Source organism: Emiliania huxleyi (assembly GCF_000372725.1).
Source record: "Emiliania huxleyi CCMP1516 unplaced genomic scaffold EMIHUscaffold_61, whole genome shotgun sequence".
Classification (NCBI taxonomy): domain Eukaryota; phylum Haptophyta; order Isochrysidales; family Noelaerhabdaceae; genus Emiliania; species Emiliania huxleyi.
This window is the reverse complement of record NW_005197426.1, coordinates 569,862-595,440: the sequence shown is the minus strand read 5'-3', so window position 1 is coordinate 595,440 and position 25,579 is coordinate 569,862. Positions and strand designations below refer to the sequence as shown.

General features: G+C 71.5%; 1 protein-coding gene across 1 annotated transcript in view; it reads left to right on the top strand.

The window, feature by feature from the left end:
• Nucleotides 1-2,660: 2,660 nt before the first annotated feature.
• The window catches only part of PKS9 (polyketide synthase), a gene marked incomplete at both ends in the record, with an annotated part of 63,695 nt that continues 40,776 nt past the window's right edge, over nt 2,661-25,579 (top strand). The window contains 4 exons of the mRNA XM_005764045.1: nt 2,661-3,065; nt 3,596-3,695; nt 3,937-4,964; nt 5,189-25,579. The exon at nt 5,189-25,579 is cut by the window's right edge and continues 40,776 nt beyond it. Of these exons, the coding sequence (XP_005764102.1) occupies nt 2,661-3,065; nt 3,596-3,695; nt 3,937-4,964; nt 5,189-25,579 (21,924 nt within the window). The remainder of the gene's footprint in view (nt 3,066-3,595; nt 3,696-3,936; nt 4,965-5,188) is intronic.

Sequence of the window (25,579 nt, the reverse complement as noted above, 5' to 3'; positions counted from 1 at the left end):
ATGCGTCCACAGGGACAACACAGCGACACAAGAAATCAGCAGAACAATACAACAGGATACACACAAACCCTCGCCAACCAAGAACGAGGCAATTCTAAAGATCCGAAGAAAGAGAGATCCGCGAGACCTCGAAATAGTTGTGCTGAAGACGCTGTTTTTGATTGAAAATAGTTCCCCACGTTCCCCTTTATACAACCTTCATAGCAACATGAGATGTACCCCACGTTCCCCTTCATATGGGAAACCTCCCGGAACTACTCAATCCTGACAGATCCCCACGTTCCCCTTCATCCATGTACCCCTCGACGTGGGGGCTCACAAGAACCAACTCACAAGGTCCAACCCTCGCCTTTCCCGTTCCACTCGCGCTGGCCCCGCCGCATCGACGCACATATGGCCGCGGCGAGCTGCACGCCCGAGCGGCGCGACGCCTCTTGCTCACGCAACCCGCCGCTCCCTCTCCGCTCCCACCATGCGATGCGCTTCGCTTTGGCGCCCGAGCGGCTTGGCCCCCTCTCGGCCTCACAATGCCTGCCACCTCCCGATCGCAGGTGAGGCTGCTGCCATCGAGGAGCCGCGAGATGCGGCCGCTGCCGCTCGTTCCCCACCCTTACGCCGAGCGAACCCGCCCGATTGCCCCCACTCTCTTCCGGCGAGAGAGCGAGACACACTCGCTTGCCAATCGCTGCCCGGCTCCAGTCCGAGCGCCGAGGACACGAGAGAGTGTGCCGGCGGCCTCGTCGCAGCGGTAACGCCGCGGCGTGCTGCCCGTAGGTGTGGCAGTGACCTGGCTCAACCTCTCTCTCTCTCGGGTCGGCTCTCTCTCGGGCTTCATTTTGACGCAGCCCACGCCACGCGTCACCGCGGTCGATTTCTTTTTATCTGTTTTAGGCGAGGCTCGAGGGGAGGGTGGGGGGGGGGCTGCGGGGTTGGGTGGGTGGGTGGCCGGCGGGGTGGAGATTGCGACGATTGATCCACTCTTCATTTGGAGATTCCTCGAGATATTCTCATCCCCATGTACCCCCATGTACCCCCATGTACCCCCATGTACCCCCATGTACCCCCATATACCAGGCATCTCCAGAGCAGTTTTTGACCCTCTTTCACATGGTCGTGATCCCGTAGGTGCTGACCTCTCCGTCCGTCAACTCGAGGCCCGCCCGCCAGCCATCCCAAGCTAGTCCCCAACAGACGCAGACACCGCCCCAGTTGCGATGCCACATCCCCGTCCGCGTCGCCGTCGCCGCCGCTTCCGTCCGCGTCGCCGTCGCCGCCGCCTCCGTCCCCGCGTCGCCGCCGCCTCCGTCCGCCTCGCCGTCGCCGCCGCCTCCGTCCGGCTCGCCGTCGCCGCCGCCGCCCTCAGCATCGCCGTCGCCGCCGCCGCCCTCAGCATCGCCGTCGCCGCCGCCTCCGTCCGCCTCGCCGTCGCCGCCGCCTCCGTCCGCCTCGCCGTCGGGACGCCGCCGCCCTCAGCATCGCCGTCGCCGCCGCCTCCATCCGCCTCGCCGTCGCCGCCGCCTCCGTCCGCGTCGCCGTCGCCGCTGCCGCCCTCAGCATCGCCGTCGCCGCCGCCGCCTCCGTCCGCGTCGCCGTCGCCGCCGCCTCCGTCCGCGTTGCCGTCGCCGCCGCCGCCTCCGTCCGCGTTGCCGTCGCCGCCGCCGCCTCCGTCCGCGTTGCCGTCGCCGCCGCCTCCGTCGGCCACGCCGTCGCCGCCGCCGCCCTCAGCATCTCCGTCGCCGCCGCCGCCGTCCGCGTCGCCGTCGCCGCCGCCTCCGTCCGCGTCGCCGCCGCCTCCGTCCGCCTCGCCGTCGCCGCCGCCTCCGTCCGCCTCGCCGTCGCCGCCGCCTCCGTCCGCGTCGCCGTCGCCGCTGCCACCCTCAGCATCGCCGTCGCCGCCGCCGCCTCCGTCCGCGTTGCCGTCGCCGCCGCCTCCGTCGGCCACGCCGTCGCCGCCGCCGCCCTCAGCATCTCCGTCGCCGCCGCCGCCCTCAGCATCGCCATCTCCGCCACCGCCGTCGGCCTCGCCATCTCCGCCGCCGCCGTCCGCGTCGTCGCCGCCGCCGCCGCCGCCTCCGTGCGCGTCGCCGTCGCCGTCGCCGTCGCCGCCGCCTCCGTCCGCGTCGCCGCCGCCGCCGTCCGCCTCGTCATCTCCGCCATCGCCGTCGGCCTCGCCCTCGCGGCCGCCGCCGTCCGCGTCGCCCTCGCCGCCGCCTCCCTTGACCTCGCCATCTCCGCCACCTCCCTCCGCCTCGCCGTCCCCGCCGCCGCCGTCCGCCTCGCCATCTCCGTCACCGCCGTCCGCCTCACCGTCGCCCCCGCTGCCGTCCGCCTCGCCGTCGCCGCCGCCTCCAGCTCGGCATCGCCGTCACCGCCGCCGCCGTCCGTGTCGCCCTCGCCGCCACCGCCGTCCGTGTCGCCCTCGCCGCCGCCGCCGCCCACCTCGCCGTCGCCACCCTGCTACCCGCTGCTCAAGCAGACTGCGGGCGTGTGCAAGACGGTCGCGCAGTGGTCCGCGGGGTCTCGACGAGACGGGCGCGTACTCGCAGCTCAACGTGCTGCGCGACAACGGCGGCCAGTTCACGGGTGCCGACGGCAAGTTCGAGTTCAAGATCAAGTGGGACGACGGCAAGGTGCAGCACTGGAGGCAAACGAGCAACCGCATGGTGCACCCCGGCTGCTCGGGCCGCTGCGGCATCACCGGCTACGAGGCCGTGAACATTTCGTCGACCGCCCATGGGTGGGGCGGCCTCGAGTACAGCGGCCTCCGCCACCGCATCCCCGCCGTCGCCGTCGCCGTCGCCGTCGCCGCCGCCGCCATCTGCCGCGCCGTCGCCGCCGCCGCCGCCGCTGTCGCCGCCGCCGCCGTCGCCGTCGCCGTCGCCCTTGCCCTCGCCGTCGCCGCCGCTCTCGCCGCCGTCGTCGCCACCGCCGCCCTCGCCGTCGTCCTCGCCGCCCCACCCTCGCCCCCTCCGCCGCCGCCGCCATCGCCCCCTCCCTCACCGCCGCCGCCGCCGACGCCACCCTCGCCGTGCCCCGCCGCCGCCGTCGCCGCCGCCACCCTCGCCGTGCCCCGCCGCCGCCGCTGCCGCCCTTGCCGTCGCTCGCCGCCGCCACCGTCGTCACCGCCCCCGCCGCTGCCGCCGCCTCCGTCCTCGCTCTGGCTGTCGCCGCGCCATCACCGTCCGCATCACCCACGCCGCCGCCGCCGTCCGCCTCGCTGTCGCCGCCGCCGCCCTCCACCTCGCCCTCGCCGCCGCCGCCCTCCGCCTCGCCCTCGCCCTCGCCGCCGCCCCTGCCCCTCGCTGCCGCCGCCCTCACTGCTGCCGTCGCCGCCGCCGCCACCCTCGCCACCGCTATTGTCGCCACCGCCCTCGCCGCCGCTGCCGCCGCCACCGACCTCGCCGCCGCCGTCGCCGCCGTCGCCGCTGCCACCGCCGTCGCCGCCGCCACCGCCTCCGCCGTCGCCTCCGCCCACGCCTCCACCCCCCCACATCCCCTCTCGTTTCAGACCCCGTCACACCCGCATAGCAGTTCAGCGCATTCCAAAGAGCTAGCGCGCCTTGTGTCTGACGGCCCCCTTTTGGCCGCTGTTCAGGGGCGCTGCGTAATCCTCGTGGTCGTCATTCTCCTCATCGTCCTCCTTGTCCTCCTCGACCTGCCCCCCGCCCTCGCCCTCGACCACCACGGAGAAGTATGTCCGCTGGAGGCGGAGGTCGCACCCATCCCCACTACCCCCTATCACGGAGGCTGGTGATGGATGGGGACGTGCTGATCGATCCCGAATCGGCTGCGGGAGAGGCCTCTCTGCAAGCTGGTCGTCAAGTTGTCATCGTATTTCCGCCGCTTGGTGGACAACGCGTCAACCTTGGCCGGCAACTGTGCTCACCCCCCATCCCCACCCCCCCTTCCCACACCACACTGACGGGTTGACTTCAGGCTTGCCTCCCTCTGCGACGACGCACAGGTACGAGAATGATCGAGTCTTCCGCGAGACGATGCAGAAGATCGACGAGTACACCGCGCATTTGCTCCCGGTTCGTCTGGTGGAGGTGCTCTATCCAGGCGCCCGCGATGAGGCCATGTACGCCGCGGTGATGCAACAGCCGCAGTACTCTCTCTTGTCAACCTTCGCCATCGAGGTCGCCCTGGCCATGTTGTGCAAGGCGAACCTGCGCGAGGAGGACGAGCTCTACGCCACCTTGGGCCACTCGGTGGGCGAATTTGCCTCCGCCGTCATCTCCGGCGCGCTCTCACTCGAAAGCGCGACAGCGCTGGTCTGCGAGCGCGGCCGCCTGATGGAGCAGCACCCGACGCGCGGCTCAATGATGGCGGTTCGCGCCTCCTCCACGGACGCGAACCGCGCCATCGACAGGGCTGGCGAGCGCGGCCGCGTTGTTGTCGCTTGCGACAACGGCCCTCGCGCAGCCGTGCTGTCTGGTGTGTGGGGGGCATTGTCGACGGTGCTGCAGGGGCTTGCCCCTGGTGTTCAAGTGACGCGTGTCTCCGCGACTCACGCTGACCACTCTCCGGCCATGGCGCCGCTGGCGGCGCTACTCGGCGCTTACGCGGTTCAGCTGTACGCGCAGGAGAAGCCGCAGTCGCCAGAGGTGCTCTGGGTGTCGACCGTCACCGGGCATGCGATGGCCGAGGAGAATGCCATCGATCCGATGCACTGGTCGCGGCATTTCACCGCGCCCGTGCTCTACCAGGACGCGCTGAGCACGCTTCTCGAGGGCTGCTCCGAGACGGGTCGCCCCACCGTCGTCCTGGAGATGGGAGAGGGCATGCTCGAGCGCTTTGGAGCACATACCTCCATCGAGTTCGCCGTCGCCGCCTTGCGCTTCGTACCGCTCCTCGCGCGGGGCGATACGACCGTGCAGTCGGTGTACCAACGCATGCGCGGCGAGGTCTCCTCGAAGCCGGCCTTCTTGACGCAAGGCTCGTCTTCCTCCTCGCCCCTGAGGGTGCGGCTCGACGCGTCGCCGCTGCGGTGGCGCCGCGCCGGCGGCTTGCTTGGCGGCCTCTCACCGACTCGGACTCGCAACTCACCGACGTCTCCGCACGGCGAGCCCCGCTTGCTCGCGGGGCGACTACCATCAAACACGAATGATTCACATGTAGTCACCCTTTTTCCCCAGGCGGCTTGGGTCACGACGAGCGACTCGGACTGCGCGATGCTGTGGCAAAGGCAGCGGCCGAGGCGGCCAACGTCGAGGCGGTGGGGCTTGATGTGCCGCTCATGGACGCGGGCCTGGACTCGGAGGCGGTCCCGCAACTAGTGCGCTCTCTTTCTCGGATGAGCCACCTCTCCGGAATGGACAGCTCGGACGTGAACGCTTCGCTGATCTTCGAGGAGGGGAGCGTGCGAGCAATCGCAGCGCGCATGTCGAGCGATGGCAGTGCGTCGATCGCGGCGGGCGCAGCGAATCTGCCTCTCGATGTTGCGCCCATCGACTCGAGCGAGTACGCTGTGGTTGGCATCTGGTCTTGCGGGGGGGCGCGACTGCCGGCGGCCCCTCACGGGGTCCCCTCCTTCGCGCCAAAGCTCGCCGCAGGCTTTGACGCGATCGGTTCCGTGCCAGGTCGCTGGGAGCCGCTTGCGGATGAGCTGCTTCCGGGTTGCGCTGCTTGCTTGCGCCATGGCGGCTTCATCGCAGGCGCCGAGTACTTTGACAACGCCGCGTTCGGCATCTCCATCTCCGAAGCGTCGAGCATCGATCCGCAGCAGCGGATTCTGCTCGAGAGCGGCGAGGCGGCGTTGCACGCAGCCGGTCTGCGGCGCGCGGGCCTACGAGGCAGCGAGACCGAGGTGTACCTGGCCACGAGCAACGTCGACTTTCGGGAGCTGATGCCCAAGCAGAGTGTGTACGCCGCAACCGGCGCCTCGACTGCCGTCGCCGCGGGCCGGCTTTCCTTTACGCTCGGCCTGCAGGGCGCGTGCATTACCATCGACACGGCCTGCTCGTCCTCCTTGTCCGCGCTGCACGCCGCAGTGCTCAGCCAGCAGGCGCTTGACGGAGCTAACGTCGCGCTCGTCACGGCTGTCAATTTGGTGCTCACGCCGTCTATCTCTGTGGCGTACGCGAGGGCGGGCATGCTCTCTGCAGACGGCCGCTGCCGCACCTTTGACCGGCGAGCCAACGGGTACGTGCGATCGGAAGGCGTCGGTTCGCTCGTCCTTGGCTCGGGCGGCGACGCTGCCAATCGCGTAGCCTTCTCCTCCATTGCGCAGGACGGGCGGAGCGCGAGCCTCACCGCTCCTAGTGGATCGGCGCAGGCAGCGCTCCTCGGCCGCGCCGCAGCACAGCTGGCCGGCGGGCAGCGGCTCTGCTTGCACGAGTCGCACGGCACCGGGACGGCGCTGGGCGATCCGATCGAGCTAAAGGCGGCGAGCAAGGGGTACGGCTCGCTCGACGGCATTTTGGTGGGAACCCTCAAGGCGAGCGTCGGACACCTCGAGCCAGCTGCGGGGCTGGCGGGCTTGCTTGGGCTAGCTATTGCCCTGAAGGCGCGATCCGGAGCGCCCAACGGGCAGCTTCGGGTGCTAAACCCGCAAGTGTCGGCGCATGTGCTTGGCCAAGGGGCGGCGCTGCTCACCCAGGGCAGCCAGACTACGTCGGGAGTCGCCGGTGGCGTGAGCTCGTTTGGGTACAGCGGCACCATTGCCCACGCCGTGCTCGAGGCGGCGCCTGCAGCATCGGCCGGACCTCCGTCTCTGCCTCCTCTCGTGTACAAGCGCCGCTCGTTCCCCTGGTACGAGGCAAAGGACAAGGGGCCGGCACCGAGCTGCAGGCTGGCTGGCGGCATGCGAGCCTCCTCTGCTCTGCGTCGCCTCCGCCGCCTGCCCGACGCGGCTGCGCTCGTCCAGCTGCAGAGCCTCACCCTCGACGCGAGCGAGGAGCTGAGCGAATGGCTCCGGGCCCGGCGAGAGCCTCTCGTGCTCCTCTGCCGAGGGCTGGTGGGCGGTGCGGGCGCGCTCCTGCTCCTCGACGCCGCCACGGTGGTCGTCGCCGACACCACCTTCACCCTCTCCATGCAGCCAGAGGGCTCTCTGCGCCTCCAGAGGCGGCGTGCGGGGACAGCGACAGCCACAACGCTGTCGGCGTCCGATGCAGCACAAGCTGGCCTGGTGGACTCGGCTCTCTCGCCCGCCACTGCGGCCGCCGAGTCTCGCCGCCTCGTGCAGCGCCTCTCCTCTCTCCCTGCTCCGCTCTTGAAGGCCTGCCGCTCGCTCCTGCCTGCGCCGAGTGTCGACGCCGCACTCGTTGCGATGGGCTCGCTCTTTCCCCGCCCGCCACGCTCCATCGGCAAGCGGCTCGTGCGGCTCTACGTCGATGGCGAGTCGAAGGTGGCGGTGGTGGAGCTGAACGACCCGTCGCGCATGAACAGCTTCTCGGCGGAGCTCGCCGAGGACGTGGCGGAGGCGGCGGCGAGCATCGGCCGTGACCCGCTCGTCAAGGCGATTGTGCTCCAGGGCGCGGGCCCGCACTTCTCGGTCGGCGGCAACCCCTTTCAACGGGAGAAGGCGGCTGCGCCGCTTGCTGCTGTTGCGCTCGGAATGCAGGTGTGGTACGACGGCTTTGGCGCGCTGTACAAGCTCGGCGTGCCATTGATCGCCGCGGTGCACGGCAAGCTGATTGGCGGCGGCGTCGCTGCCTGCCTGCACGCTGACTACATTGTGGCCGACTCGAAGGCCACGTTCGAGCACGGCAACCTCGTGCGCGGCGTCTGTCCTCTCGGCATGCTGTCTCAGACCCTTCCAAACGCGGTGGGGCGAGCACGGGCGCTCTCCATCTATCTCACCAACGACACGCTCGACGCCGCCGCAGCACGCGAGGCGAGGCTCGCAAATGAGGTGTGTACCGAGGGAGTCGAGGCTACGCAGCGTCGCGCCTTTGACGTCGCGTGTGAGATCGTTCGAGCAGATGCCGCGCAGGCCCTCCTGCAGTCTCGAGTCGCAGCCGACGTGGCGCACCGGGCCGCAGAGGCTGTCGGCCACGCCGAATGCCGACTCGCCAACGGCGGTGCCTTCGCCAAGGCCCCTATTACCGACTCCTACGCCGTACCGCCGCTGGATCTTTCGTCGTTCCTTCTCGAGCCACCCAGCGTCGCCGCCCCGCCCGAGTTCACCGTCCACACCGTTTTCGTTCCCGCTTCTCTTGGCGGCCTGGAGCTGGACTGGCCCGACAACGCGCTCCTCGTCTTCCGCGGCGTGGAGGGGTCTGAGCACTTCTGCCTCGGCGCCGACCCGTCGCCAGCCAACCTCAAGAGCGGCAGCTTTCTCGACGGCTTGCCCGCCTTTGGCCAGCTGCTCGAGCGGCTTCGCGACGCGCCGATGCCAAAGGTGGTGGTTTGCCATGGCGCCACTCGCGGAGGAGGAATGCTCTTCCCCTGCCTCGGCACGGCGGTGCTCGCGCACTCGGACGCCACCTTTGGCTTCCCCGAGATCCGTCGCGGCGCCTTGCCCGGCGTGGTCAGCGTCGCGGCGAGGCGGCGGCTGAGCCCCGCGGCGTGCGAGTGGCTCTTCTGCACGGGCGACGCCATCGACGCCGCCACCGCGCAGCGGCTCGGGCTGGTCGACTTTGTGGGGAGCTGGGAGGAGCTCGATGCCGAGTTGGCGCGGCTGGAGCGCCACTTCGTCTCGTCAGCGCCGAGGCTGCGCGCGCCATCGCCCTTGCCAGCCTCCGAGGTGACGATTGAGGCGGACGCGGACTCGCGGGTGGCGCTGCTCGAGGTGACTGCCGCGTCGGTCGGAGGCCTGTGGCGCGATGCGCTCCTGGTTCTGGACAAGCTCTCGCCGACTTTGCGAGTGCTCGTCCTCTCCGCGGAGGGGCAGGGTGGACCGTCGGACAGCCTGTCTCGCGAGGCGTGCCACCGCCTCGACGCCGCGATGAGCAGGCTCAGCGAGGCGGGCGTCGTCGTCGTCTGCTGCGTGCGAGGGCAGGCTGCGGGCCTGCTGCTGCATGCATGCCTCGGGGCGCACTATCGCATCGTGGAGGCAGGGGCTGCGTTTTCCTTCGACGGCGAGAGTGAGTGCACTCGAGCGGCGGCCTTCCACTTGCTCCAAGCCGACGACGCAAAGTGCCTTCTGCAAGAAGGGGCCGTGAGCTCGGCTCGAGCTCTGGAGCTGGGCCTCGCGAGCGAGCGGGTCGAGGGCGCTGGTGAGCGAGCGCTGCGGTTTGCGCATTGGCTCGTGCAGCACCCGGCGGTAGGCGTGCGGCACATGCTGCGGCTCACCTGTCGCCCGGCAGCTGACGAGGCGGCGCAAGAGGCCAGGCGCAGCAACGAGGCGCTGCTTCTTGAAGGGCTGAGCAGTCCGCCCCGGGCTTTGCCCGCCGCGAAGCGGGAGGGGCTCCATCTCCGATCCCTCCAGCCGCCAAGCGAGCGCTTGCTGGCCGGCGCAGCCGCCCGCCGGAAGCTGTCCTCTCCGCCGCCAGCACCAGCACCCGCCCTCCTACCGAGCCCGCACCCTCCCTCTGAGACCACCTCCCGCCACGCCGGCCTGCACGCGCTCGAGGTGTACGTGCCTCGCCACGCCGTCTCGGCGGCCGAGCTCGAGACCGCGCACGGCGTGCCGGGCAAGTACACGGTCGGGCTGCGGATGGCCGAGTGGGCCGCGTGCGACGAGGACGAGGACGTCGTGTCGATGGCGCTCACGGCGGTGCGGCGGCTGGTCGAGGCGCACGGCCTGCGGTACGAGGACGTGGGCATGCTGCAGGTGGGGACCGAGTCGCTGCTCGACCGGTCCAAGAGCGTGAAGAGCCACCTGATGGCGCTCTTTGCGCCGCACGGCTGCGCCAACGTGGAGGGCATCGACTGCTACCACGCCTGCTACGGCGGCACGGCGGCGCTGCTCGCGTGCGCCAACTGGGTGGAGAGCTCGGCGTGGGACGGGCGGTGGGCGATCGCCGTGTGCACCGACGTGAGCGACGCGCCCAAGCAGTACCCCTTCATGAACGGCGCGGCGTGCGTGGCGATGCTGGTCGGGCCGGACGCGCCCCTCGCGCTCGAGGCCGGCCGCGTGAGCCACATCGTGCACGAGTGGGACTTCTACAAGCCGGTGGGCTGGCCGACGATGGGCCCGATCTACGACGGCCCCGGCTCGATGGAGGTGTACTTCTCGTGCCTCGCCGCCTGCCAGCGCGAGGCCGAGGCGCGGGGCGGCGGCACCTTTGTCGACGCGCACGACTTCCTCGTCTTCCACCTCGGCAGCGGGCCCAAGTTTGTGCGGCACGCCTTTGAGAGCGCCATCGCAGCGGCGCACGGCGAGGGCTCTGTCGGCGAGGAGGAGGTGGAGGCGATGTTCGAGCGGCTGGTGGCTCCGTCGCTCCGCCTCGCCTCGCGCATCGGCCCGATGCACACCGCCGCCACCTACGTCAACCTCGCCTCGCTCCTGCTGCACGCGTCGCCGCCGGTCGGCTCTCGCATCGGCGTCTTCTCGTACGGCTCGGGCGCCGCATCGACGATGTATGCCCTGCGCGTGCGCGGCGAGGCGCGTGTCGACGCGGCGGCGCTGGTAGGCATGCTCGACGCGCGGGAGGTGCTGCCTCCGTCCGACTTTGTGGCGGTGTGCGACCGCTTCTCGGCGACGTACGGCCGCTTCGACTGGACGCCTCGCGTGCGGGGCGTGTCGCCGGCGCGCAGCTACCGCATCAAGGCGGTGGGCGTGCTGGGGCGGCGGGAGTACGAGTACGTGCCGTTTGACGAGGTGCAGCTAAGGGCGCCTGACGTGGCTGCTGCTCAAGCGACAGAGAGCGCCGTGCAAGCTGCGTCGGCCTCATCACTTGCGCTTCAGCAGCTCCTCGGCTCCCTCGCCGGCGGCGGCAGCCAGGGCCCTGCCGCCACCGCCGCCCCCTCGGTCGACGTGGCGGCTGTGGTGGCGTCGGTGGCGAGCGAGGTGGCGGGCGGCGAGGTGGACGCCGACGCGCCGCTGATGGAGGCGGGCCTCGACTCGCTCGGCGCCGTCGAGCTCCGCACGCGGCTGGCGTCGGAGCTCGGCGACGCCTCCCTGCCCGAGACGCTGGTCTTCGACTTCCCGACGCTGCGGCAGCTCGAGGCGCACCTGTCGGTGAGGGTGACGCCGACCGCAGCTACTCAATACCCTGATGGCGCAGCCCTGCTCGCTATGCTGATTGGACAGGCCTCTGGCGCATCTCACTCGAATCAGAATCAGCTGCCACTCCAGCAGATCACTGTAACAGGAACGTGCTGTGCTCTTGCGGGCGGCATCGCTTCTTTGGAGGGACTGGTGGCCACGTCAGTGACTGGTTGCGATCTGGTCAATGAGGTGCCAGCCACGCGCTGGGACGTCGATGACTCTCCTCCCGGATACGGTGCCGAGGTCCTTGGGCGAGCTCGCCACGGCGGCTTTATGCAGGGCGCCGAGCTCTTTGACAACGCTCGATTCAACGTCTCTCCGGCGGAGGCGGCAGCAACGGACCCGCAGCAGCGGCTGCTGCTCGAGCACGGCTATGCCGCGCTGCACGCCTCGGGCTTCGAGAAGGCCTCGTTGATGGGAAGCGGGGCCGGAGTTGCGGTGGGCATTTACACCACGGAGTTCAGCCATGTGCTGGCAGCTGGCCCGCTGCAGCGCAGCGTCTACACGGCCACCAGCTCGAGCCTCTCTATCGCGAGCGGCCGCCTGTCCTTCGTGCTCGGCCTGCAAGGGCCTTGTGCGGCTTTTGAGACGGCTTGCTCCGCCTCCCTAGTCGGTTGCCACTCCGCACTGCGCGCGCTCCAGCATGGAGAGTGCGAGCAGCACCTCGCAGCGGGCGTCAATGCGATGCTTGTGCAGGGCACCGCTCTGTGGATTGCAGCTGCCGGAATGAGCTCGATCACCGGCCGCTCCCACACCTTCGACAGCCGCGCCGACGGCTTTGCGCGAGGCGAGGGGTGCTGCGCGGCGGTGCTTGCGATGCGCGAAGAGAGCAGCGGCTTCTTAGAGCTCTCCCTCCTCGGCAGCTGCGTGCGGCAGGACGGCAAGAGCGCGAGCCTCACCGCGCCCAACGGGCAGGCGCAGCAGGCGCTGCTGCGGGCCGCCCTCGCCGACGGAGGCGTCGAGCCCGCCGCCCTCTCGGCCTACGAGGCGCACGGCACAGGCACGCCGCTCGGCGACCCGATCGAGGTGCGCTCGCTGACGGCGGCGGTGCTGGCTGCGCGCGCGCCGTCGCCGCCGCTCTGCGTGGGCAGCCTCAAGGCGAACTGCGGCCACGCCGAGCCGGCGGCGGGGCTGGCGGGGCTGCTACGGCTGGCGGCGGGGCTGCTCGAGGCGCAGGCGCCGCCCAACGCGCAGCTGCGGCGCATCAACCCGCACGTCGGCTCTGCGGTGGTGGGCGCGGCGTGCGCGCTGCCGACGCAGCTAGCTCGAGGGCTGGATGCCGCGGCGGGCGGGAGGGGCGGCGTGAGCTCGTTTGGGTACAGCGGCACCATCGCACATGCCGTGCTCGAGGCGGCGCCTGCTGCATCGGCCGAGCCTCCGCCTCTGCCTCCTCTCGTGTACAAGCGCCGCTCGTTCCCCTGGTACGAGGCAAAGGGCAAGGGTTCTGCAGCACCGAGCTGCAGGCTGGCTGGCAGCATGCGAGCCTCCTCTGCCCTGCGCCGCCTCCGCCGCCTGCCCGACGCGGCTGCGCTCGTCCAGCTGCAGAGCCTCACCCTCGACGCGAGCGAGGAGCTGAGTGAATGGCTCCGGGCCCGGCGAGAGCCTCTCGTGCTCCTCTGCCGAGGGCTGGTGGGCGGTGCGGGCGCGCTCCTGCTCCTCGACGCCGCCACGGTGGTCGTCGCCGACACCACCTGCACCCTCTCGGTGCAGCCAGAGGGCTCTGTGCGCCTCAAGAGGCGGCCTGCGGGGATAGCGACAGCCACAACGCTGTCGGCGCCCGATGCAGCACAAGCTGGCCTGGTGGACTCCACCCTCTCGCCCGCCACTGCGGCCGCCGAGTCTCGCCGCCTCGTCCAGCGCCTCTCGTCTCTTCCTGCTCCGCTCTTGAAGACGTGCCGCTCGCTCCTGCCTGCGCCGAGTGTCGACGCCGCACTCGTTGCGATGGGCTCGCTCTTTCCCCACCCGCCACGCTCCATCGGCAGGCGGCTCGTGCGGCTCTACGTCGATGGCGAGTCGAAGGTGGCGGTGGTGGAGCTGAACGACCCGACGCGCATGAACAGCTTCTCGGCGGAGCTCGCCGAGGACGTGGCGGAGGCGGCGGCGAGCATCGGCCGTGACCCGCTCGTCAAGGCGATTGTGCTCCAGGGCGCGGGCCCGCACTTCTCGGTCGGCGGCAACCCCTTTCAACGGGAGAAGGCGGCCGCGCCACTTGCTGCTGTTGCGCTCGGGTGCCAGGCGGCGTTTGATGGCTTTGGCGCGCTGTACAAGCTCGGCGTGCCACTGGTTGCCGCGGTGCACGGCAAGCTGATTGGCGGCGGCGTCGCTGCCTGCCTACACGCTGACTACATTGTGGCCGACTCAAAGGCCACGTTCGAGCACGGCAACCTCGTGCGCGGCGTCTGTGTTCTCGGCATGCTATCTCAGACGCTTCCAAATGCGGTGGGGCGAGCACGGGCGCTTTCCATCTATCTCACCAACGACACGCTCGACGCCGCCGCAGCACACGAGGCGAGGCTTGCCAACGAGGTGTGTACTGAGGGAGTCGAAGCCACGCAGCGTCGCGCCCTTGACGTCGCGTGTGAGATAGTCCGAGGAGATGCCGCGCAGGCCCTCTTGCAGTCTCGAGTCGCAGCCGACGTGGCGCACCGGGCCGCAGAGGCTGTCGGCCACGCCGAATGCCGACTCGCCAACGGCGGTAGCTACTCGACGGCCCCTCTCACCGACTCTCACGCCGTACCGCCGCTCGATCTGACGCCGCTCCTTCTCGAGCCACCCACCATCGCCACCCCGCCCGAGTACTCCGTCCACACCGTTTTCGTTCCCGCTTCTCTTGGCGGCTTGGAGCTGGATTGGCCCGACAACGCGCTCCTCGTCTTCCGCGGCGTGGAGGGGTCTGAGCACTTCTGCCTCGGCGGCGACCCGTCGCCAGCCAACCTCAAGAGCGGCAGCTTTCTCGACGGCTTGCCCGCCTTTGGCCAGCTGCTCGAGCGGCTTCGCGACGCGCCGATGCCAAAGGTGGTGGTTTGCCATGGCGCCACTCGCGGAGGAGGAATGCTCTTCCCCTGCCTCGGCACGGCGGTGCTCGCGCACTCGGACGCCACCTTTGGCTTCCCCGAGATCCGTCGCGGCGCCTTGCCCGGCGTGGTCAGCGTCGCGGCGAGGCGGCGGCTGAGCCCCGCGGCGTGCGAGTGGCTCTTCTGCACGGGCGACGCCATCGACGCCGCCACCGCGCAGCGGCTCGGGCTGGTCGACTTTGTGGGGAGCTGGGAGGAGCTCGATGCCGAGTTGGCGCGGCTGGAGCGCCACTTCGTCTCGTCAGCGCCAAGGCTGCTCGGGCCATCGCCCTTGCCAGCCCCCGAGGTGACGATTGAGGCGGACGCAGACTCGCGGGTGGCGCTGCTCGAGGTGACTGCCGCGTCGGTCGGAGGCCTGTGGCGCGATGCGCTCCTGGTTCTGGACAAGCTCTCGCCGACTTTGCGAGTGCTCGTCCTCTCCGCGGAGGGGCAGGGTGGACCGTCGGACAGCCTGTCTCGCGAGGCGTGCCACCGCCTCGACGCCGCGATGAGCAGGCTCAGCGAGGCGGGCGTCGTCGTCCTCTGCTGCGTGCGAGGGCAGGCTGCGGGCCTGCTGCTGCATGCATGCCTCGGGGCGCACTATCGCATCGTGGAGGTAGGGGCTGCGTTTTCCTTCGACGGCGAGAGTGAGTGCACTCGAGCGGCGGCCTTCCGATTGCTCCAAGCCGACGACGCAAAGTGCCTTCTGCAAGAAGGGGCCGTGAGCTCGGCTCGAGCTCTAGAGCTGGGCCTTGCGAGCGAGCGGGTCGAGGGCGCTGGTGAGCGAGCGCTGCAGTTTGCGCATTGGCTCGTGCAGCACTCGGCGGTCGGCGTGCGGCACGTGCTGCGGCTCACCTGTCGCCCGGCAGCTGACGAGGCGGCGCAAGAGGCCAGGCGCAGCAACGAGGCGCTGCTTCTTGAAGGGCTGAGCAGTCCGCCCCGGGCTTTGCCCGCCGCGAAGCGGGAGGGGCTCCATCTCCGATCCCTCCAGCCGCCAAGCGAGCGCTTGCTGGCCGGCGCAGCCGCCCGCCGGAAGCTGCCCTCTCCGCCGCCAGCAGCAGCACCCGCCCTCCTACCGAGCCCACACCCTCCCTCTGAGACCACCTCCCGCCGCGCCGGCCTGCACGCGCTCGAGGTGTACGTGCCTCGCCACGCCGTCTCTGCGGCCGAGCTCGAGACCGCGCACGGCGTGCCGGGCAAGTACACGGTCGGGCTGCGGATGGCCGAGTGGGCCGCGTGCGACGAGGACGAGGACGTCGTGTCGATGGCGCTCACGGCGGTGCGGCGGCTGGTGGAGGCGCAGGGCTTGCGGTACGAGGACGTGGGCATGCTGCAGGTGGGGACCGAGTCGCTGCTCGACCGGTCCAAGAGCGTGAAGAGCCACCTGATGGCGCTCTTTGCGCCGCACGGCTGCGCCAACGTCGAGGGCATCGACTGCTACCACGCCTGCTACGGCGGCACGGCGGCGCTGCTCGCGTGCGCCAACTGGGTGGAGAGCTCGGCGTGGGACGGGCGGTGGGCGATCGCCGTGTGCACCGACGTGAGCGACGCGCCCAAACAGTACCCCTTCATGAACGGCGCGGCGTGCGTGGCGATGCTGGTCGGGCCGGACGCGCCCCTCGCGCTCGAGGCCGGCCGCGTGAGCCACATCGTGCACGAGTGGGACTTCTACAAGCCGGTGGGCTGGCCGACGATGGGCCCGATCATCGACGGCCCCGGCTCGATGGAGGTGTACTTCTCGTGCCTCGCCGCCTGCCAGCGCGAGGCCGAGGCGCGGGGCGGCGGCACCTTTGTCGACGCGCACGACTTCCTCGTCTTCCACCTCGGCAGCGGGCCCAAGTTTGTGCGGCACGCCTTCGAGAGCGCCGTCGCCGCGGCGCACGGCGAGGGCTCTGTCGGCGAGGAGGAGGTGGAGGCGATGTTCGAGCGGCTGGTGGCTCCGTCGCTCCGCCTCGCCTCGCGCATCGGCCCGATGCACACCGCCGCCACCTACGTCAACCTCGCCTCGCTCCTGCTGCACGCGTCCCCGCCGGTCGGCTCTCGCATCGGCGTCTTCTCGTACGGCTCGGGCGCCGCGTCGACCATGTACGCCCTGCGCGTGCGCGGCGAGGCGCGTGTCGACGCGGCTGCGCTGTTGGGCATGCTCGACGCGCGGGAGCGCCTGCCTCCGTCCGACTTTGTGGCGGTGTGCGACCGCTTCTCGGCGACGTACGGCCGCTTCGACTGGACGCCTCGCGTGCGGGGCGTGTCGCCGGCGCGCAGCTACCGCCTCAAGGCGGTGGGCGTGCTGGGGCGGCGGGAGTACGAGTACATCGGTCTGGCGGTCGACGCTACTCCCCAGATATGCTTCTGCCCAATCGCCCTGCCGCCATCCTCGCCGCCTCTACCCCCCCGCCACGCCGGCCTGCACGCGCTCGAGGTGTACGTGCCTCGCCACGCCGTCTCGGCGGCCGAGCTCGAGACCGCGCACGGCGTGCCGGGCAAGTACACGGTCGGGCTGCGGATGGCCGAGTGGGCCGCGTGCGACGAGGACGAGGACGTCGTCTCGATGGCGCTCACGGCGGTGCGGCGGCTGGTGGAGGCGCAGGGCTTGCGGTACGAGGACGTGGGCATGCTGCAGGTGGGGACCGAGTCGCTGCTCGACCGGTCGAAGAGCGTGAAGAGCCACCTGATGGCGCTCTTTGCGCCGCACGGCTGCGCCAACGTGGAGGGCATCGACTGCTACCACGCCTGCTACGGCGGCACGGCGGCGCTGCTCGCGTGCGCCAACTGGGTGGAGAGCTCGGCGTGGGACGGGCGGTGGGCGATCGCCGTGTGCACCGACGTGAGCGACGCGCCCAAGCAGTACCCCTTCATGAACGGCGCGGCGTGCGTGGCGATGCTGGTCGGGCCGGACGCGCCCCTTGCGCTCGAGGCCGGCCGCGTGAGCCACATCGTGCACGAGTGGGACTTCTACAAGCCGGTGGGCTGGCCGACGATGGGCCCGATCGTCGACGGCCCCGGCTCGATGGAGGTGTACTTCTCGTGCCTCGCCGCCTGCCAACGCGAGGTCGAGGCGCGGGGCGGCGGCACCTTTGTCGACGCGCACGACTTCCTCGTCTTCCACCTCGGCAGCGGGCCCAAGTTTGTGCGGCACGCCTTTGAGAGCGCCGTCGCCGCGGCGCACGGCGAGGGCTCTGTCGGCGAGGAGGAGGTGGAGGCGATGTTCGAGCGGCTGGTGGCTCCGTCGCTCCGCCTCGCCTCGCGCATCGGGCCGATGCACACCGCCGCCACCTACGTCAACCTCGCCTCGCTCCTGCTGCACGCGTCCCCGCCGGTCGGCTCTCGCATCGGCGTCTTCTCGTACGGCTCGGGCGCCGCGTCGACGATGTACGCCCTGCACGTGCGCGGCGAGGCGCGTGTCGACGCGGCTGCGCTGTTGGGCATGCTCGACGCGCGGGAGGTGCTGCCTCCGTCCGACTTTGTGGCGGTGTGCGACCGCTTCTCGGCGACGTACGGCCGCTTCGACTGGACGCCTCGCGTGCGGGGCGTGTCGCCGGCGCGCAGCTACCGCCTCAAGGCGGTGGGCGTGCTGGGGCGGCGGGAGTACGAGTACGTGCCGTTTGACGAGGTGCCGCTGAGGGCGCCCGACGTGATAACTGCTGAGGGGACAGAGAGCGTCGTGCAAGCTGCATCGCCCTCATCACCTGCGCTGCTGCAGCTCCTCGGCTCCCTCGCCGGCGGCGGCAGCCAGGGCCCTGCCGCCACCGCCGCCCCCTCGGTCGACGTGGCGGCTGTGGTGGCGTCGGTGGCGAGCGAGGTGGCGGGCGGCGAGGTGGACGCCGACGCGCCGCTGATGGAGGCGGGCCTCGACTCGCTCGGCGCCGTCGAGCTCCGCACGCGGCTGGCGTCGGAGCTCGGCGACGCCTCCCTACCCGAGACGCTGGTCTTCGACTTCCCGACGCTGCGGCAGCTCGAGGCGCACCTGTCGGCGAGGGTGACGCCGACTGCAGCTACTCAATACCCTGATGGCGCAGCCCTGCTCGCTATGCTGATTGGACAGGCCTCTGGCGCATCTCACTCGAATCAGAATCAGCTGCCACTCCAGCAGATCACTGTAACAGGAACATGCTGTGCTCTTGCGGGCGGCATCGCTTCTTTGGAGGCGCTGGTGGCCACGTCAGTGACTGGTTGCGATCTGGTCAATGAGGTGCCAGCCACGCGCTGGGACGTCGATGACTCTCCTCCCGGATACGGTGCTGAGGTCCTTGGGCGAGCTCGCCACGGCGGCTTCATGCAGGGCGCCGAGCTCTTTGACAACGCTCGATTCAACGTCTCTCCGGCGGAGGCGGCAGCAATGGACCCGCAGCAGCGGCTGCTGCTCGAGCACGGCTATGCCGCGCTGCACGCCTCGGGCTTCGAGAAGGCCTCGTTGATGGGAAGCGGGGCCGGAGTTGCGGTGGGCATTTACACCACGGAGTTCAGCCATGTGCTGGCAGCTGGCCCGCTGCAGCGCAGCGTCTACACGGCCACCAGCTCGAGCCTCTCTATCGCGAGCGGCCGCCTGTCCTTCGTGCTCGGCCTGCAAGGGCCTTGTGCGGCTTTTGAGACGGCTTGCTCCGCCTCCCTAGTCGGTTGCCACTCCGCACTGCGCGCGCTCCAGCATGGAGAGTGCGAGCAGCACCTCGCAGCGGGCGTCAATGCGATGCTTGTGCAGGGCACCGCTCTGTGGATTGCAGCTGCCGGAATGAGCTCGATCACCGGCCGCTCCCACACCTTCGACAGCCGCGCCGACGGCTTTGCGCGAGGCGAGGGGTGCTGCGCGGCGGTGCTTGCGATGCGCGAAGAGAGCAGCGGCTTCTTAGAGCTCTCCCTCCTCGGCAGCTGCGTGCGGCAGGACGGCAAGAGCGCGAGCCTCACCGCGCCCAACGGGCAGGCGCAGCAGGCGCTGCTGCGGGCCGCCCTCGCCGACGGAGGCGTCGAGCCCGCCGCCCTCTCGTGCTACGAGGCGCACGGCACCGGCACGCCGCTCGGCGACCCGATCGAGGTGCGCTCGCTGGCGGCGGCGGTGCTAGCCGCGCGCGCGCCGTCGCCGCCACTCTGCGTGGGCGGCCTCAAGGCGAACTGCGGCCACGCCGAGTCTGCGGCGGGGATGGCGGGGCTGCTACTGCTAGCGGCGGGGCTGCTCGAGGCGCGAGCGCCGCCCAACGGGCAGCTGCGGCGCATCAACCCGCACGTCGGCTCTGCGGTGGAGGGCGTGGCGTGCGCGCTGCCGACGCAGCTGGCGCGAGGGCTGGATGGCGCGGCGGGCGGGAGGGGCGGCGTGAGCTCGTTTGGGTACAGCGGCACGATCGCCCACGCCGCGATCGAGGCGGCGCCGCCCTCTCTCGGCTCGATCAGCCCGCCGCCGCTCGCCTACGCTCGCCGCCGCTACGCGTGGCGCGAGGCGCCCCACCCGCTCCTCCAGCGGCGAGAGGCGGACGCCGTTGGGCGGCAGGCGGACGCCTTCTCCTCGCCAGCCAGCGGGCCCCTCCTCGCCCTCGTCGCCGACCACGTCGTGCGGGGCCGCGTCGTCTTCCCCGCCGCCGCCTACCTCGAGATGGCTCGCGCGGCGTGCGTCGCCCTCTACGGTGGCGGCGGAGGGGCGTCGCTGCGGCGCGTCCTCTTCCTGCAGCCGCTCGTGCTGGACGGCGGCCAGAGCGAGGCGCAGGTGCGGGTGGGCGCGATCAAGGGTCGGTTCGAGGTGACCTACGAGGGAGGCGGCGAGGCGTCGACGGCTCACTGCGCCGGCGACGCGTCGGCCGCGTCGGGCCCGCTCCTTGGCCTCTCGCTCGCCGCGGCTCGCGCCTCGTGCGGCGAGGCGGTCGACGCCGCCTCGCTCTACTCGCTTCTCCGCTCGGTCGGCCTCGAGTACGGCCCTCGGTACCGCACGCTCGAGCTGGCGGCCGTCTCGCGCGCCGCAGGCGTCGCCGTCGGCCGGCTGTGCCGCCGCTCGCGCAAGGAGGGCACTCGCGTCCACCCGGCCGACCTCGACGGCTCGCTGCACCTGTCCTCGCTGCTCGCCTTGACGGCGGAGGGCGAGACGCGGCTGCCCTTCTCTGTGGGCGAGGCGGCGCTGGCGGATGCGAGCGGCACGGCGTGGCCGGTGGCGGAGCGGGAGGGCGGCGGTGCGGTCGGGGTGGTCGTCGCCAGCGGCGCCGCCTCGGCGGGCGTGCGCCTGGCCGGCTTCGAGTCGCGTGTGCTCAAGGCGTCGCTCGATGCGTCGGCGCAGCGCGTGCGGCACCTGTACGTCACCGAGTGGGAAGGGAGCGAGACACCTGTCACCGCCACGGCCTCGGTCCTCGTCCTGGGCTCGAGGCGAGGAGAGAGAGGCTTCGATGAGGCATCACCGAGCCCAGCAGGCAGCACCGAGCGCTTCGGCGGCCTTTCCTTCGTAGCACCGGCGGCGGCGGGCCGGGCAGCCTTCCCGCCACTGGCTGCTCTCGACGCAGCCTTGTCGCTGCTGCGCGTGCGGCTGGCTTCAACGGCCCCGCCCCGCCTCGTCCTGCTCACCGCCGGCGCGCACGCTCACGGAGCCAGCGCCGCGCCCGGCTCCCACCACGCCGGCTCGCTCGGCCTCGCCCGCACGGCGCGAGCAGAGGGCGCCTCAGACCTGCACCAGCTCGACCTGGCGCCGGCGAGTGCAGCGCACGCGCTCGCCGTCGCCAGCGCTCTACCGCTCGACGAGCCCGACCTCCTCCTTCGCAAGGGGCTGCTTCTCGCGCCTCGCCTGCAGCCGTGCACCCAGCCGCCCTCCGCCGAGACCGATGCGCCCACCCTCGGCTCGCACCTCCTCACCGGCGGGCTGGGCGGGCTGGGCCTCGTCACAGCCAGCTGGCTCGCAGAAAGCGGCGCTGGTCGGCTCATCCTCGCGTCTCGCAGCGGCGCCGTGGCCCCTGGCGGAGCGGCTGACCGGCTGCCGCCGCGCTGCACCGTCCTCGCCGCCGCGTGCGATGCCGCCCAGCCGTCCAGCGTGGCGCGGCTTCTGTGCTGCGCGGCGAGCGGAGATGGCGATGCGGCGCCGCTGAGTGGCGTGTGGCACGCGGCGGGCGTGCTCGCGGACGCCGTGCTCGCCTCGCAGACGGCGGCGACGCTGCAGCGCGTGTACGCTCCCAAGGCGGTCGGCGGCTGGGGCCTGCACCGAGCATGCGCCGCCTCGCCGCTCGACGCGTGCGTGCTCTTCTCGTCGGTGGCGGCGCTGCTGAGCGGGGGCGGCCAGGCCAACTACTCCGCCGCCAACTGCTGCCTCGACGCGCTCGCCGCCTCGCGGCACGCCCGCGGCTCTGTGGCGACGAGCGTGCAGTGGGGGCCGTGGGCAGAAGTCGGCATGGCGGCGGGGCAGGGGGTGAACGCGCGACTGCAGGCGGGCGGCATCGGGCTCCTCTCGCCCGCGCAAGGGCTTGCAGCGCTCGGCGCGTCGCTGCTTCTTCCCTTTTCCCCGGTCGTGGCGGCCATCATCGTGGACTGGCGCCGCTTCCTCCGCGGCGCGAGGGTCGCGCCTGCCTTCTTCAGGGCCGTGGCGCCCGCCGTGGCGTCGACATCGACCGAGGCCGTCGCATCTCGCGCGAGAGCCTCTGCCGTCGGCATGGATGAGGTGCTGGAGATGGTGAAGCAGACGGCGGGGGCAGAGGTGGACGCGGACGCGCCGCTGATGGAGGCGGGCCTCGACTCGCTCGGCGCCGTCGAGCTGCGCAACCAGCTGGAGAGGGCGTCGGGAGCGACGCTGCCGAGCACGCTCGTCTTTGAGCACCCGACCGTGCGACAGCTCGCCACCCACCTCGGCTCGCTCAGCGGCGCCGCTCCGGCCGGCGCAGCAGCGGCCACAATCCACAGCGCAGATGAACGCGTGGTGGGGCTCGTTTCGATGTGTGCCGTCGCTCCTGACGGCGCGCAGGGCGATGGTATCCGCGGCTTGTGGCGAATGGCTGCGGCAGGCCACGATGCGGCCAGCGAGGTGCCAGCGAGCCGCTGGGACACATCCGACCTCTCTCGCTTCTCTAGCGCGGCTGTGTCTGAGCCCGTCGCCGCTCGACAGCGCTGCGCCTCCTTCCTCGCTGACGCGGAGCTCTTTGACAACAGCTTCTTTGGCGTCTCGCCGGCCGAGGCGGCGACGATGGACCCGCAGCAGCGGAGGCTGCTCGAGTGCGGCTACGAGGCGCTGCATGGCGCGGCGATGCGCAAGGCGGAGCTGCTGGGCAGCGTGACGGGCGTCTTCCTCGGCATCTGGAACCCCGAGTTTGGCGAGTTGATGGCTCGCTCACCCTCTCTCGCGTCGAGCGCCTACTCGGCGACTGCGGCCACCTGCTCGGTGGCGGCGGGACGCCTCTCTTTCGTGCTCGGCCTGCAGGGACCTTGCTCCTCGATCGACACGGCTTGCTCGAGCGGCATCGTCGCGTCGCACGGTGGCTCGCGCGCGCTGCAGATGCGCGAGTGCACTGCTGCCCTCGCCCTCGGCGTCAACATGATTTTCAGCCAGGCGGCGTGCATCAGCATGGCCGTGGCCGGCATGACCTCCCCCCGAGGCCGCTCGCACTCGTTTGACAGCCGCGCCGACGGCTACGGCCGCGGCGAGGGCTGCCATGCCGCAGTGCTGCAGCCAAGCGGCGATGGCGACACGCCGGGGCTCTCCCTCCTCGGCAGCTGCGTGCGGCAGGACGGCAAGAGCGCGAGCCTCACCGCGCCCAACGGGCAGGCGCAGCAGGCGCTGCTGCGGGCCGCCCTCGCCGACGGAGGCGTCGAGCCCGCCGCCCTCTCGTGCTACGAGGCGCACGGCACCGGCACGCCGCTCGGCGACCCGATCGAGGTGCGCTCGCTCGCGGCGGCGGTGCTGTCTGCGCGCGCGCCGTCGCCGCCGCTCTGCGTGGGCAGCCTCAAGGCGAACTGCGGCCACGCCGAGCCTGCGGCGGGGCTGGCGGGGCTGCTACGGCTGGCGGCGGGGCTGCTCGAGGCGCGGGCGCCGCCCAACGCGCAGCTGCGGCGCATCAACCCGCACGTCGGCTCTGCGGTAGAGGGCGTGGCGTGCGCGCTGCCGACGCAACTGGCGCGAGGGCTGGATGCCGCGGCGGGCGGGAGGGGCGGCGTGAGCTCGTTTGGGTACAGCGGTACGATCGCCCACGCTGTGCTCGAGGCGGCGGCGCCCTCCCTCAGCACCAGCAGCCCGCCGCCGCTCGCCTACGCCCGCCGCCGCTACGCGTGGCGCGAGGCGCCCCACCCGCTCCTCCAGCGGCGAGAGGCGGACGCCGAAGGGCGGCAGGCCGACGCCTTCTCCTCGCCGGCCAGCGGGCCCCTCCTCGCCCTCGTCGCCGACCACGTCGTGCGGGGCCGCGTCGTCGTCCCCGCCGCCGCCTACCTCGAGATGGCTCGCGCGGCGTGCGTCGCCCTCTCCGGCGGCGGCGGAGGGGCGTCGCTGCGGCGCGTCCTCTTCCTGCAGCCGCTCGTGCTGGACGGCGGCCTGAGCGAGGCGCGGGTGCGGGTGGGCGTGATCAAGGATCGGTTCGAGGTGGCCTACGAGAGAGGCGGCGACACGTCGACGGCTCACTGCGCCGGCGACGCGTCGGCCGCGTCGGGCCATCTCCCTGGCCTCTCGCTCGCCGCGGCTCGCGCCTCGTGCGGCGAGGCGGTCGACGCCGCCTCGCTCTACTCGCTTCTCCGCTCGGTCGGCCTCGAGTACGGCCCTCGGTACCGCACGCTCGAGCTGGCGGCCGTCTCGCGCGCCGCCGGCGCCGCCGTCGGCCGGCTGTGCCGCCGCTCGCGCAAGGAGGGCACTCGCGTCCACCCGGCCGACCTCGACGGCTCGCTGCACCTGTCCTCGCTGCTCGCCAACACTGAGGAGGGCGAGACGCGGCTGCCCTTCTCTGTGGGCGAGGCGGCGCTGGCGGATGTGAGCGGCACGGCGTGGCCGGCGGCGGAGCGGGAGGGCGTCGGGGCGGTCGGGGTGGTCATCGCCAGCGGCGCCGCCTCGGCGGGCGTGCGCCTGGCCGGCTTCGAGTCGCGTGCGCTCAAGGCGCCGCTCAAGGCTGCGCCGGCGGCGAGGGCGACGCACCTGTACGTCACCTCGTGGGAGAGGAGTGCTGAGGCGTTCGAGGCTGCGCCGGCCGCGCTGGTGGTGCACGCGGCGCCTTCTGTGAAGCGCGGCGGCGCAGCTGCAAGCGGCGCACCAATATCGAGGCCACCGCCCTCCTCCCTGCTCCTAGCCACCAGCCTCGCCGGCGGCGCCCTCGCCTCTGACGCTCTCGCCGGTCTCGCCTCTTCCTTTGTCGCCGCCCGAGCGCACACCTTGACCGCGGCATCGGCGCCGGTGTGGATGCTGACCTCTTGCACCCTCGCCGCCCGCCCGACGGCGGCCGGAGCCTCGAGCCACGCCGGGCTGCTGGGCCTGGCCCGCTCAGCGCGCGCCGAGGCGCCGGCGTCGCGCTTGCCGATCATCGACCTGGACGTGCTTCGGCCGGGCACGGCCGAGCTGGCAGCGGTGTCGAAGCTGGCCGGCAAGCTCGGCCTCGGCTACAACGGCACGCCCGAGCCCGAGGTGGCCTTCAACGGCTCGAGCCAGCGCGTGCCGCGCCTGACCGAGGCGGCCGGCTCGCTGGGCGGCCCGATCCGGCTCCACTTTGACGCGAGAGGGGCGATAAGCAACCTGAGGCTGGTGCCGCAGGAGGGCGACGAGTCGGAGCCAGCGCACGGTGAGGTCAGGCTGCGCGTCGGCGCGGTCGGCCTCAACTTCCGCGACGTGCTCAACGTGCTCGGCGCCTACCCGGGCGACCCGGGCCCGCCCGGCGGCGACTGCGCCGCCCACGTCGCTGCCACTGGGGGCGGCGTCGGTCACTTGTCGGTTGGCGACGCGGCGCTCGGGCACGGCATCGCCGCGCTCGCGTCTCTGTCCAAGTCCGACGCGCGCCTGATGGCGGCCATCACCGACTCGCTCTCGTTCGATCAGGCGTGCACTCTGCCGACGACGTGGAGCACGGTGCACATGTCGCTGCTCGCGGCCCGGCCGGCGGCTGGCCACGACGTGCTGCTGCACGCCGGCGCTGGTGGTGTCGGCCTGACCTCGCAAGAGTACTGCCTCTTCATCGGCAACCGCGCGATGGCGAACGTCGGCCGGCCGTACAAGCACTTCTACCTGCACAAGATGGGCCTCGCCGGCCGCACGCTCAGCTCGCGCGACGGCAGCGCCTTTGCGCTCGGCGCGTCGAAGCTGCTCGGCTCCCGCCGGCTGCGCTTCTCGCTCAACAGCCTGTCTGCGGACTTCATCGCGTGCACCTTCGCGCTGCTGCGGCAGGACGGCGCGCTCTGCGAGATCGGCAAGCGGGCGGTGTGGAGCTACGAGCGGCACGAGGCGGCGTGCTCCAACGATTTCACGATGATCGCGCTCGACTCGACGATTGACCAGACGCCGTGGTGGATGTGCGGC